This window comes from Nanorana parkeri, unplaced genomic scaffold, assembly GCF_000935625.1.
Source record: "Nanorana parkeri isolate BGI_ZX_2015 unplaced genomic scaffold, ASM93562v1 scaffold97, whole genome shotgun sequence".
Classification (NCBI taxonomy): Eukaryota; Metazoa; Chordata; class Amphibia; order Anura; family Dicroglossidae; genus Nanorana; species Nanorana parkeri.
Genome location: NW_017306365.1, coordinates 1,854,236 through 1,869,370, shown reverse-complemented (window position 1 = coordinate 1,869,370; position 15,135 = coordinate 1,854,236). Strand labels below are relative to the sequence as shown.

The 15,135-nt window shown below is 41.3% G+C and overlaps 1 protein-coding gene across 2 annotated transcripts in view; it reads left to right on the top strand.

The window, feature by feature from the left end:
• DAPK2 (death associated protein kinase 2) overlaps positions 1–15,135 on the top strand; it is a 63,703-nt gene that overhangs the window by 28,703 nt on the left and 19,865 nt on the right. For both annotated transcript variants that reach the window (XM_018552770.1, XM_018552769.1), the window contains exons 3-5: positions 3,656–3,877; positions 12,214–12,352; positions 14,264–14,393. In XM_018552770.1, coding sequence (XP_018408272.1) covers positions 3,656–3,877; positions 12,214–12,352; positions 14,264–14,393 — 491 coding nt within the window. The remainder of the gene's footprint in view (positions 1–3,655; positions 3,878–12,213; positions 12,353–14,263; positions 14,394–15,135) is intronic.

Sequence of the window (15,135 nt, the reverse complement as noted above, 5' to 3'; positions counted from 1 at the left end):
CATGAAGACTGCACTCGGCTATAGTGTATAATTCAAGTAGAAACAGGTAAAGTGATCAGTGCACCCCTTGAATGAATAGATTTTGTAACCGAGTGCATAATTCCAATCGAGGGGGTGAATGGGATAAATATTTATTGCAAAGTGAGTGTAGGTGGATACACCTTACCAAATCCTATGAGGAATCTGGTATAAATGACGCAATTAATTTTAGTTGCTTTTTATAGTTTCGAGTTCCCTCTCCAGCATGATCTTTTTTCGCCCATATTTCGCCCTTATATTTGTTTATATTTAGAGCATCATGAGAAATAACACACACAAAAAATAATGATTATGGATGTTTAGTCATTACCATAAAAAATAACTTGACAAAATTCCATATATGTGTATATATACATTGCTGTTACATTGATACCTTTACCTTGAATGTAGCAAATATTTTTCGTTAAAATGAATGAATAACACTTTGAAAAGCATCACCTTATATGGTTATATGTGGAATGCTATCGTTTGAGATAATGTGTTCCTTAGAGACAAGCTGGAACATAGATGCTTATTGATCCTAATTGGAACATTATGTCCACTATTTAAATCAGTAGATCCTGAATTTTTTCATACCACGCCCTTCTGACCAAGCCACGGTGGGGGAGAAACGCGTCAAGGGACTGGCGTGCTTTTTTGTGGATTGCCTCGGCTACAGACACCCCCTATTTGAAATGAAAGTCTATATTTATAGACAAATAAATCCATTTGATTGCCTCTTTCTAGCCTTTTGACCGACACTGGAGCCTACTATTTCCGATTTGAAATCAACCAATGCTCTTCAATGGCACTCACTACAGACGCCCGCTAATACTAAACCCATACAATTGCATGGACTCGCTTTGCGGTTTGCATCTGCTGATTGGAGTCCACATTAATTTCTTTCTATGAAGCAATGAAGTCTATGTGAGGATACTTACATCATTGAAATTTTTTTCCTATCACAAAAAGTTGTTCATAATGCATTGCTCTCTATACCCATGGATGTGCAACAGTGGAAAACTCCAAACTGACGACCCAGCAGCAGTACTGTGAGTGCCATATATAGTGTATATTCATTTGACTAGGATTGATTTCCATCTTTGAAGTTTTTTCTTCATGCACATTACAGTTGAGCCATCTTTTGCTAGAGCATAAGGCTCCTTCATTCATTCATTTTGGAAGACAATTTTTGTTTGGGGTCTTTTTTTACAAAATCTATTCATTCAAGGGGTGCACTGATCACTTTACCTGTTTCTACTTGAATTATACACTATAGCCGAGTGCAGTCTTCATGTTTTTTGTATGTTTTTTTGTATTTGATGTATTTGATATATATGTGATAAATGTTTACATTTAGATATGTAAATATATACGCATTTTTTACACAGACTGTGGTACATTTGAAGTAGTGGTGGGATCTCCTTGTTTGGCGGAAATTTTGTTTTGTAATTTATTATAGAAGACTCACTGCCAGACACTGCATTGTGATACAGTATAAAAACCTTCCTCCTCGTTTATATTTATTGATTTCAAACTGAAGTCATGTTGCCCTATCAAAGCAGGAAGTGAATGCTCTGCAAGTGTAAGTATTTCAAAATCACAGCATTTTACACCTGACATGTCTATGTTATTATTAATCATCATACATAGAAGGATGCATTGGTAGAAATTGATTTTTGAGTGTAAAGGTCAACTTTAAAGGACTTTGCTATTTAAGGTTTAAGTAGAGGTGAAACTCTGGGATGTATGACTGCACATGGCATACATGGTTAACGTCTGTAGCAGAAGTTCAGAGGGCAATACATTTACACTTTTAAGACAGCTAAGCAAATGCTTCTTGCTTCAGAGGGGGATCTGTAACTAGAGATAATCCTGGGGTCTGACCAGCCATTCTATACTGAACATATACGGGTTAGTTTTCCTTAACAGCTATCCTAATAGGATCCCCCCTCTTACCACAGGCCCAATAGCAGCCACGTGGGGTACTATGACTTTTGTTACATCACAGAATCAAGTGTTCTTTTTCTTCTCAACTTTTTTTGATTTCTGACCAGCACTTGAAAAAGCACTTGACATCTGCTGTAGACAATACCTGCACTTTCTTAATCCTGGTTTTCATAAATAAGCCTATTGCCTGTACTCCATAGTGAACCAAAACCATATAAAAGCAGTGTCAGGTGCATCTAGCTGTTAGGTGAAAGGTGATATGATTGGGGAACTCATGTTTGCTACATGATGACACACCTGTTGTTGAGCAAACAAAATAAATATGTATTGTTGTAAAGAATGCTATTGTACAATATTGAAATTCTAAACTTGCAGCCTGTCACTGATTACAGAAAAAGTGCAGAGAGGGATCTGCATGATTCGGAAAAATGTTTGACAACAAATACACACTGAGAGCACTGTGTATTTTACACTGAAAATGCAGTCAACAAAGCTGCTTAACAGACAAACATACTGTTTAATACAATACAATACAATGCAGTAGATATTAGGGAGCTGCCAAAAGAATGTTTAGTTTTGTTCAGCCAGTCCTGAGACTTACAGTCCTGCCAGACAGCACAGCCAGGTTGGTTTCCTCACTTTCCTCTATTGGACTTAAAGTTTACCTTCAGGCAGAAATAAAAGACACATTAATGCAGCTTTCCATGTATTAACATATCATTAAATATATTTTTTGTGTTGGTGTATAGCAGAGCTCAGACTGGGACTGGGTCAAGTCAGTCAATTGTGCTAAAGTGCTCATGTACTAACAAGGAACATGGTAATAGGAGGAGAGAGTTGAGTGACAGAAAGATGATCTCAACAGTCTGCTGCTTCTACTTTCACTGTCCAGTCACAGGCTCGGGGAGGGACAAGACCTGTACGTGTTACTTAACTACCACAGACAAAAATCAGGTCTCCTGCGCTGCCAGACAGCGCTGTGATGTGTAACAGAGTTATGTGAATCTTAGATCTGTATGAGCACAAATACAAATCCAATGGCAGGTAAAACATCTCCATTATATGTATTTATCTCTGTAATTTGCAGTTTCCTGGAACTCAGCTTTAAAGCAAGCCTGTGTTATGTCCATACAGGTTTGTTTAAATGGCACAACCCCCACCAGCACAGACTTGCCTTTCCCTTACTCCCCCACTGCTCAATTCAGCTACTGGGAGCTATGAAAATACCCAGAGCTTCAGAGTATGGAGGAGCAAGTAACTTGCTTCTCTTCGTGTCATGTGACTTGATCTGAGGTGCCTGGAGATTGGCACAGCACTGTCACATGGGGCAGGGAGAGAGTCCTCAGTCCAGTGTAAGCTCTGACTGGAGTGGCTTGGCATTACACAGGGCATCCTTTCTTTCCACCTGGTGGCTGAGCTACAGGAAAGAAAAGGAATGGTAAGTATGTACTGTATATTATACTTAGGTTGTTTTAATACAATGAGGTTTATTCCTTACTGACGAGGGGTGTGCAGAGCCATACAAGTCACTCCTGTAATGCCCCAGTCAATAATCTTGATACATTTAATGAATGCTCATATGTGTAGCCCAGAACTGCAGGTTATAAATGGGTAGACAACAATATGTTCTCATATAACCTCTCCTCTGCATTGTTCTGGACTTACTTTTTGTTTTCTGTTTCCCCAGTGGGCAGTTTGCCATAGTAAAAAGGTGCAGAGAGAGGAAGACTGGCATAGAATACGCTGCAAAATTCATCAAGAAGAGGCAGAGTCGTGCCAGCCGTAGAGGAGTAACCCGGGAGGGGATTGAACGGGAGGTGAACATACTACGTGATATCCAGCATCCTAACATCATCACCCTGCAGGATGTGTATGAGAACAAGACTGATGTGGTTCTCATCCTGGAGCTGTGAGTTTCAAGGGATAACAAGGAGAGGATGTCGGGCACACTGACAGTACAATGTGACCTAGTGATATTGTGTTATGTAATGGGGTATGCAAAAGCTGATGACCATGGCATATTTAGGCAGTCCGTGATTAAGTAACTGAAAGGCAGTGCCACTTAGACATACAAAAGCTGTCAACAAAGGGAATATTACTCTGAAATGAAGGAAACATTAAACACAGAGACAGGAAGCACTACTGGACAAGTCATATTGCAGAAGGAAATGAAACAATTCTTCCTTCCTTCAGCTTCCTCCTCATCTTCCGATGTGATGTCTTTCAGAATAATATAATTTGTACAGAGGCCCAAGGACCATTGGGGGAGGGTACATTCCATGAAAGAATTAATACTTGCAGAATGCCAGGATGTTGATGAGGTTGTGTTCATGATGTTCTCTTTGTAAGGTCATATAGGAACACTTAAACTGGTATTTTACCAGGCTAATAAAAATAACTATCAATTTATCAAACAGTAGTAGCTCGTAGCAGAATTGGTCACTTTTACCATGTACAGAACATGTACTTTAACATGTACAGAAAACCATCTTGCTGCAAATGTCTGCAAATAGAACACTCCTAAATGTTCTTATATCGCCTTCTAAGATGTACATACAAAAGCCAAACATCCTTTCCTTTTTCATTCATTTTTCGCACATGATAAAATCAGAATTTTTGGCTGGAAAAGTACTTAAAACTCCGAAACAACTATATATTTTCTCAAAGCAAAGGCTCTGTAGAATAAAAAAAATGCTAGATGCAATTTTTATGTCGCACTATATTTGCGTAAATGTTTATCAAATCAATATTTTTAGGGAAAAAAATACACTAAAATGAATTTAGTGCACACAAATAGAATAAAATAGGCGATTTTTTGGTAAAATATAGAAGATGGGTTGGTATCAGGTAAAGAGATACCAAACATGCCAAGCCTTAACATTGCGCCTGAAATGGCAAAAAACTACAGTACCCAAAATTGCCCATAGGTCATGATTTAAAAGCCTTTTCCGCTCATCAATTTACAGTTAACAGCGAGTGATAGCGCTGGAATTATTGTTCTCACTCTGATGTTCGCAGTGATATGTAATATGTGTGGTGCAATCGTCATTTTGGCACTTTATTGCGCTTACATAGGGGGTTAACAAGCCCCCTATATGATAGCATAGAGGAAGTGACAGGTCCTCTTTATGGAGACATCAGTAGTCTATTTAATGTCACCTATGGACCCCAAAGAATCTCATAAAGCAGATTATGCTTTACCATCTACTTCTCCGGCCACCGCAGCTGGAGAAAGGTGACCAAATCCTTGTTACTTCCGGTTTCAGTGATCAGACACTGGAAGTGTGCAGATCTCCCTCCGATCCAGCTGCCGACACTCAGTGTGATGGAGGACAGGAGAACCCAGGATATCTGGTTGCAGAGGAGGAGGTGAAGCAGGGGGGCACACATTCCTTAGCAGCATACAAGTGAACATTTGTATGTGCAGGACGGGCGTCAACTGAAAACAACAGCAGCTATGAGCTTGGTATAACCACTTCAGGACTGCACATTTATATACAGTATGTATTGTGCTCCTAAAGTCGTTCAGGGACACAGGATTCGGTTATTTATAAGACTGTTATTTATTCTGCCACCTTCAGGAGGTTTAGACGCTGGCAACCAAAAACATATGTTAAGTCAACCCTCAGATATCCCCACCTAAAACCCTCATGCCTCAATTTTTTGCTCTGCTGAGGCCAACCGTTTCTAAGTTTTTACTATTGTTTTCCCTCCTATTAACATTCTCAGTAGTTCATTCATGTTTCCCTACAATCAAGATATTTACCATGCTTGGGCTGTAGCTGTCTTTCCCTCTACGCTGCTTTGGGGGCCGTACCCGGACACTTCTGGACTAAAGACTATAGGGATAGCATGAAATGTGATCTTCGGGCACTGGGCTCTGCATTATAGCTCCTTCCAGACCTGTGTGTATTGTGTTAGTTAGCCACAGAGCATTTTCTAGTTTCAGAGCAGTGATATAGTCTCATGTGTAACCCAGTCTCTGTTGCCTTCCTATGTAAGTATGCTTCTATATTTATTTCTATATTTGCAAATGGCTAAGATAGCCTGATATGTGGCGTTTGAACACTGAGCTCTGCATCGTGATGCTTTGAGTCCTCCGTGTACAGTGTCAGTAATCTGTAGAGCGATCTCCAGTTGCAAAGCAGTGGTTCAGCCTCTAGTGTAACCCAGTGTCTGATATATTCCAGAGTATGTAAGCCTCCAGATGTGGTGATAAATGCTGGTGTATGCTTTTTGAACTCTGAGCTCTGCAATATTTTGCTTTACACACTTTGGGCCTGATTTATAAATTGTTGGGCGACTGACATTTTCACAGCATTACTGACATTAGATGGAGCTGAGTAGCATAGGAAAGTTGACCAATTTGTTTTCCATTTAACTGATGCAGTACGCTCATTTGAGCTTCTAGAGTATAAACCTGTATGATGTAATGCGTCTTTTTCAGCTAGTGCTAACACAAAGATCTTTCACACATCCTCTGCTCTGAAACAGTTCCTCTTTGAGAAGTGGGAACTTCATTTTCAATCATTTACATAATGTGCAGAGGTATTTTCCTTTTGATAGGGAATCTTTTGACAAATAGTCCCTACCCTTTGTGGACTCTCTGGTTATTTACCTTGGGAATTTCATCACTTTAGATGATGGGGTCTTTACTTTTGGGGACTTTACTGATAAACAGTTGGACTCTTTATGTAAATGCCAGTTTGAAATACCTGGAAAGACTATCTGTTCTCTTCTGGAGGCAACTTTTCTTCATGATACCATGTCTCAATTAATTACATTTTTTAAAAGAGACTCTTTCAACTAGGTTTTTACATATTCAACAAACTATTTATACACACTATATGCATTGTCAAGTTGTACATATTAGGATGTGTTACAGTAAATAAGATTACATAGCATCAGAAAAAAGCTATTATACTAAATGTTTTGGCCGCCTGTATCAAAACCTAGAAACAGCATGTAACACATACCTGAGTTTAAAGCCATAAACTATTAACCTGTGTAAGGAAGGAGGGCATCTTTGGGTGGGTAGGGAGTAGAGGAAAGGGAACCCACACTTAATGGGATAAAAGGGTAAGGACATGAACGAAGGTGGGGGAAGGGATCGTTGAGGGGGATAGGAATAGGGTTAACTGGGTCAATGGTCAACCCTCTTGTGGCTAAACCGGCCATCTGTTTATTGTATTAAAAAGATCAAAGTTACAAACTAAATAGTTCAATACGGTCTATAACAACAAAACAACTATGGGCCAAAAAGAGAAGGATTCTATATGAGGTCTCTGAACTGAGACGATTCTCTGTGGATAATTGAGGCAGCCCACATATTTTGGATTTTATCAGTAGTATCTGTCTTAAGGTGCACATACACCTTACGATAATCGTATGCGATCGACTTTTCGTACGACAATCGTAACGTGTGAATGTAGTGCCCGACCAATAGTACTGTATAGTCTACCGCTGATTGAACCGTGTGATAATCGGGGCAGGATGGGGCCGTCGTACGAAAATCGTACGGCGGTTCGATCGTCGGATGAAAAGTTTCGTCCGATAATCGTAAGGTGTATGGGCACCTTTTAATGGCCATGGGCCATTCCATTTGCATTATTTATCAGTCAGTCCACTCTGCCAGCAAAGGTGCCTGGGTGGGCTTTCGGTGTCTGGATATTGCATGTCTAGCAGCAAAAAAGGAGATGTCTCAGGACCATCTTTTTGGTCTTAGCTATAGAATTAGAAAGTATTGTTTAAAGGGTTAACTGTGGGGAATTTACAGTGCTATCAGGGTAAACCTGATTATACAAGTTGATGATCATGATCATCAGAAAATGATGGATGGATTGACAGTACCACCAAATGTGACAGTATTCTGAAATTGTTCAACAATTTTTACAGATTGGTGAATATCTGCCCATCTTTACTTCTGAGACACTCTGACTCTCTAAGATGCTCTTTTTATACCCAATCATGTTATTTAACCTAATTAGTTGTAAAATGTTCTTCCAGCTCTTTCTTGTTAGTGCCACTTACATTGCTAGCTTTTTGTTGCCCTGTCCCAACTTTTTTTAGATGTGTTGCTGCCATCAATTTTAAAATTACCCTATTTTTTATTTTCTTACAATGGTACATTTTCTCAATTTAACATTTTATATGTTTTCTATTGTGAATAAAATATGGGTTTATGGGATTTGCAAATCATTGCATCCTGTTTTATGTGTAGATTTCACACAGCGTCCCAACATTTTTGGAATTGGGGTTGGACTTTACTATATGTTTTTGTGCCTTACAATCAGAACCAGAACTAAAAGCCATAGTGCAATATCAGAACACGGATCCCTCTTATTTCATACAACCATCAATGGTTCCCTCCATCCACTAGGCTATGATTTAATAAAATGGGATACAGAGCCTTACTTATCAATACATCTAATCTAAACCACCTGCTAGAATTTGTAAGGATGTGAAGAAAGGAGAAATAATGTAGATACCAATATATCTCATATTAGGAAAACATGTGAGAAGCATTTCTATCCATGTGGCATAGTTAATGAGTCTATCTCCTTTTGTGCACTGTGCTGTTTAGCTCAATACACCATTTCAGACCTGGCAGTTGTGGGATGCGATGCCTGGCTTAATGTCTGCACAAACGTAGCCTAAAGCTCGCCACACATGTTACAATCTCCTTTAGACCTTCCAACAACTGTGTAGTATAAGGCTCTGCCTGATTGGATACAGATTGATTGGATAATTTAGATTGGTCCTCCTTATTCTTATTATTATTTTGATAAATCTAAAGTTCGTGGTACAAAGTAGGTTCAGATTGGAAAATCTATGGGGAGCTTAAAGGTGGCCATACACCTTACAACCACTGTACAACTTTTTTTGTCCTAACATCACATCCTTGTTCAATTTTCGTTCAAACAGCCCATCATGCACAGACCAGTGTAGTTCGTGATTATTGTTCGTCAGCACCACTACCTGGCTGATTTTCGTTGATCGAACGATCAAATTTTCATTTGAGCATGTACAGTTTTCATCTTGAAATTTTTGTTGTACGAAAACGCCTCTACTCTGTCAATTTTCGTCCAACTAGACGAAAATGTTCTAGCCTGCTTGAAAGACGAAAATCTGCCGGTTGTACAGTCATTTCGGTAGTGCACTTCCCATCAACTGGCCAATTTGTGTATGAAAACGCGATCACGCCGAAAATCGGCAGATAATTGTAAGGTGTATGGCAGGGACATGTGGTCAGGGGAGGAAGGTGAGGCAGAGCCTCAGCTAATATTATGGAGGAAAAAGCTGTCAGCCTCACGTCTGACAGCTTTTACTCCATTCAGATCAGCTTCTAACAGGTTACAGAGCAGGGAAATCCTCCCCGTTGTGTAACCCGTCATGGACAGAGCTCTGCCTGTTAATTACAGGCGTCGCTGCATCCAGCTTTTGACAGGAAATTAGGTTACACAGCAGCAGGCTTTCCCACTGCTTGTGTAACCTAACTTGTGAGACAAGAGCTGTCACAGCCTCTACTCTTTATTAGAGGTGTGAGCTCTGTGGTTGGCTTGGATCAATGGCAAAGCGCCATAAGTCCAAGCTGTCCAATCAAAAAAAGAAGAAAAAAAACCACTGAGGTCATCGATCTTGATGCCTCAGCAGTGACGAGCAAGTGAGGGAAAGGGAGGCTCCCCCTGTCTCCTCCTCCTCCTCCCTCCCTCCTTCACACTAGCTTGGGGACTGGGTTGGGGGGCTGGGCTTCCGTGGGCGGGGTGGACCTGCTGGGGGCGAGGAATGCCTCACCCGGAACCAAAGGTAGCGCACGTCACTGGTGTATGGGCACCTTGAGTGGGCAAATCATTCTGTTCAACACAAATCAGCCCATTAAATACTTGATGGTTGTAACAAACAACAGTTTTTTAAGCTTCTTCCATATATTAGGCAGTATTGGTGTTCACATAGGTGATCCCAGGTACATGTAAACACCCTGTGCTTACCGACAGGAATGGGCATGCATTTCTTTACTTCAGAGGGACAGAGAAGTCAGACGTAGACTCAGGGGCGTATTTACCGCGAGGCAAAGTAGGCGTTTGCCTAGGGCGTCGCTGGGCTGGGCGGGCTTGTAATCTCTGCCTGCGACTAGGGGGGTGGGGTGGGGGGGTGCTAGTAAGGTGCCGAGGGCGGCCGGAGCTTGGCTTGCCTAGGGCAGCCAAATACATAAATACACCACTGCGGTAGACTGTGTGTGAGTAGTCTTCAAAACTGTGCTATATCTGGTCTGTGGTTCACCAGACGGATATTGCAAGTTGTTCACTTCCCCTGGATATGTTGTCCTGTGTTATAGTCACTGTAGAGCATAAACTGAGTTCTGCATCTGTATAGTAAGAAAGGGCACTCAATCTACCCTCTTTTGTTCATTTGTGAAATGGGCAGTCTTTGCATTGTATTGCAGTATAGTCCTACTAGTGTGCAGTTCATTACATAACAGCAAATCAGCTCAGTACATCTGGAGATAATCTGTTACCCAGAAAAGAGAACATGGACATGCAGTAGTTCACTAATTACATAACACTGCTACATTGCACTGTCAGCTTCCAGATTATTATACAATGTAATACTAAATGTACTTCCTTTAATAAATCCCATGTTAACCATGAGTAAAATTCTCTAGCTTTAATTGATTGAAAGTATTATAAAAAACGCTGTTTATATGATCAATACATACCATTTTCTTCCTCAAAGAATCATTATGCCAACCACATATGTGTCTCTATATTGCTACACATTTTAGGAAGTCAACCTGCAGGCTAAGAGGGGGTTAATATGAAAAGGCAAATACTTCCCCTTCAGCCCTCTCTATTACGCACAGGCGTGAGCGCAGAGAGCGCCTGTGAGAGTAAAGGTGCCCATACACCTGATGATTATCGTACGATAATCGTCATGTGTATGGGCAGCTTCTTTCGATTTTCGGCGGGTTGGTAGAGCGATTGCAAGTTGAAAGCCGCACGGCCCGAGGTGCGCAAGCGCACACTGCCCGCTCATCATTGCAATCATCTGCAAGCCCTCCCCTCAGCGGGGAGGACTTGCGATGATCGCAAGTACAATCTGTCTGTCCAAGATTGGCAGGTCGTACGAAATTTTAATCACCTTACAACCATCGCACAACAAAAGTCATGCGATGGTTGTCAGGTGTATGGCCACCTTAAGTCTGAGTTCACACAGGCAACAGACTTTTACCACCCTCTGAAAAGCAAACTGCGGTGGGTTTTTTTTAGAGCACGGTTAAGTGGCAGTTTGCAGGAGTTCAAGAGACGATGCTGCCGCCTCCTGAATGCCCGTTTTTCTTTTATTCTGATCCCAAGGGGATTTTGCATTGCCATACCGTGTCACAACTGTGTGGCAAGCAGTTGGCATGCGGTTGTGGTCCTATTAAGTGCAATGGTCGCGTTTGGCAAGCCGTACAAACTCTGCCAAATGTGACATGCTGTACAAAATTTGCCATATGTCCCTCAGCATCCCCACATCCTATACACCAAATATAGAACATGATGACACAAGGATCCTTAGACTACAGCTGCGGAGGGGGAAGATAGGTTCCAGGGACTACTTGATAAGCTGGCTGGCTCTGGCAGTCAGGTGTGTAAAATTTTTCTTTTTTAGCACCTAGACGGAAATAAGCACTTAATCCTTGCAGCGCTGGGGTAGCTCCACTGTAAGGGTTAAGAACCTGTTAGCCTGGAGTTCTGCTTTAAGTCTTTTGTTGTGCCCCTTTGTTGAAGTCAGCCACGTCTGTTTGTTTTGTAGAGGAATAAAAGGGACTTTTCACAAAAAAATATTTCTGACTCCTGATTCCGTCCACCTCCCCACAACATATAGATACTCATATTGTTATTAGTAGCTGAGCATCAATGTTTCTGTTTGTTTACAGAATGTTTTCTTTGTTAGTTTAGTGTTTCAAGTTTTACTTCAGCTTGCATATGCATCTACCTGTAAAGGTTTTTGTCTCATGCACTTCAAGTTGGGTGGTTGTCCAGACACGGCAAACATTTTGTAAACCTCTGCTCTGTTACATCTTCAGAAATGTAACATGTCTGCTGTTAGAGTTGCCACCTACAATGTGCTTTTCTTATTAAATGAAACATTTTTTTATTGTATGACCTGTAATATGAAGGTTTAAAACTTAGGGGTCAAGGCGCTACTTTACCAGTCACTGATTCTGATGGAGAAAAGTTTAAACTGGTTTTCTCTTCCTAGGGTTTCAGGAGGAGAACTTTTTGATTTCCTGGCACAGAAGGAATCACTAAGTGAAGAAGAGGCTACTAGGTTTATCAAGCAGATCCTGGAAGGAGTTCATTACCTGCACACACGCAACATAGCACATTTTGACTTGAAGGTGAGAAACCCTATTTAGTTACCAGTAGTGATGAGGCTGGGATGGTGTGATCTTAGTTTGCCTGAGTTCGCACAAGCTTGCTCAAAACTGATCACTACCCTCCTCTTCTGACCCAAATTTGTTGCGGGGTGGCGCACTTCCCACCCTGCAGCTATACATCACAAAGGGAAGGGAAACACCTCTGTCGCAATTGCCGCCACAGATTGAGTTGGGTGGCGGTCAGAGTTTTGAGCACTCTTGGGCAAACTCAGGTGAGCTGAGTTCTCACCAAGCCCAGTCGCATCTCTAGATGAGACAGCCAGGAGAGAGAGAGGAGAGACAGCCAGGAGAGCGAGGGAGGGTTTTTTTTCATTGGTAGATCTCCTGTAGCTTGTCATTTGAAAAGTAGATCTCAACCCAAAAAATTGTGGGCACCCCTGCTCTAGAGGATCAACAAAAAGCTGTAATTGGCTGTTGTAGCTCTCCTCTCCATCAAAACTATGCAACTAAGAGCAAGCTGTGAGAGCCAGTGACTCTAAAACTGGCCATACACCTTTCAATTATCTGCAGATTTTCTGTGGTCAGATGGAAAAGGTGCAACAGATTCCTCCATCTACACTTAACTGTGTGGATGGAGTAATCTCCACCTGGGCCAATCTGTTGCACTTTTTCCATCTGACCACAGAAAATCTGCAAATAATTGTAAGGTGTATGGGCACCTTTTATGCATCATATTGGACTTACTCTGCAGCAGATTCACATTGTTCACTACTTTTCACTTTTAATCCTATGATTTTACTTTTTGCTGATTGTCTGTTTTGTAATAATTCTTTTGTAAATATTTTCTTGCACCATTTTCCTTTTTATCAAAATAATATTTAAGATAATTAAACTGAATTTCTGTGTGCAATCGAATTTCAAAACTCGGTCACATTCTTGTCTGGGCATGGTAACAAGTGACATTTAAGGTCAGAATTGCTACAGCAAAAACGGATTGTGTTTTCGTGAAGACACGTGGTGGCTACCATTTTGTTAATTAATGAATAACTGCAGAGCTAACCTGCCACAGTAGCTGGCACTTGGATTGGCACGCAACTCTCTATGCAAGATGAAGCTGAGTGTGCAGTACTTCACAGGTGTTAACTGCACAATCTATCCCAGAACAATGTATTATATGTGGCTGGTAGCCACCTGTGGGATCTTGCATAGGGGAAACCCCAGGCAAAAACACAAAACAAAAGTGGAGTTCTCCCCTTTATATCAGGTGCCCCTTCACATCAAAGCCCCACCTTCACATCAAAATCAGAGTCCCCCTTTACATTAGGAGCTTTCACATCACAAGTTTCCCTTCACATCAGAAGTCCTCTTCTTATCAGAAGCCCCGTTCACATCAGTAACCCCACTTTGTAATCAGAAGCTCCCCTTGACATCAGAGTTCTACCATCACATAAGGAGCCACAGTGGAGTAGGCCTGGATGGAGGGAATTTCTGTCCTTCTCTGTATGGATCCAACCCGCCCTGGATTTGCCTCATTCATTTCCATGGTTCTGTTGGGGGGCCCTGCCTGCACCACGGAATGGCATGACACTGTGTGCAAGTTTTAAAGCACCATTGAGGAAGCCAGAAGGCACCCCATGGTGCCATGGCATCCTGGTTGCGAAAGCCTGCATTAATATGCAATGTCTTGAGACAGACAGTCCTGCACATCTAGTTAACAACTAAAGAAATTTGCCAGCACAGTACAGACAGGGCTAGTACTAAGCAGGGCTACTAGGGGTGTGAGGTTAGCAGTGGTTGGGCAGATATCTTACTCCCAGGACACATTGTACACAAGTACAATTTAATATCTAACCATTTTCACTTAAGGTTTATGGAATGTGATATTCCACGTGCTTGCTTCATTCTATCAGATTTGATGTTTTTGTTTTTCAGCCAGAAAACATAATGCTGTTGGATAAAACTATTCCTGTCCCCCACATAAAAATTATTGACTTTGGTTTGGCACACAAAATTGAAGATGGAGTAGAGTTTAAGAATATTTTTGGTACACCGGAATTTGTAGGTTTGTAATGTTAACGTATTTTCTTATATGTGTCACTATGAAAATAATATATCAATACAACCTGAATTACAATTTTCTGATTTTAGTTTTTAAATCATATTTGCTTTAGGGCTCATGCACACAGACATAAACAATGCTGTCTTTTGGTTCTTTTTTTTTTACAAATTTGAGCACAGGTGTATTGTTTTTTATGGACCCATGCCCACAGTGTGTAAAGATCACTACACTTGCACTGTGTTTATATCTGTAAAGTCAAATACTTTACTTTTCTTACAGCGTCCCCTGGCCGCTGTCAGAATACCGGGCCCGAGCTTTGTTCACCTGAAAATATTCTCACATGCTCCTATCAGCTGATTGAGGGATGCCGGTCGGAAGGGTGCCAACAGCGGCATGCATGCATCCATTTCAGCTGGTTTCTCAAGAACCGGCCAAAATTCAATGAGTGTATAGCCTACTTTACATGTGTACAGTGAAAATGCACGCCTTAGTTGCTAGGATGCAGATGGCTAGAGCCGCTTAGTGTCCTTTGTTTTTAGGATGCAGATGACCCAAGCCACCTAGTGTCCCTTTTTGCTAGGATGAAGATGGCTCGAACTACCTGGTGTCCTTTGATGCTAGGATGCAGACGGCTGAAGAAGACATCTAGTGTTCTTTGTTGCTAGGATGCGGGTAAAACAGGAGCCTAGCGTCCTTTGTTGCAAGGATGCAGGAGGCTCAAGCTACCAAGCAACCAAGCAAGCAA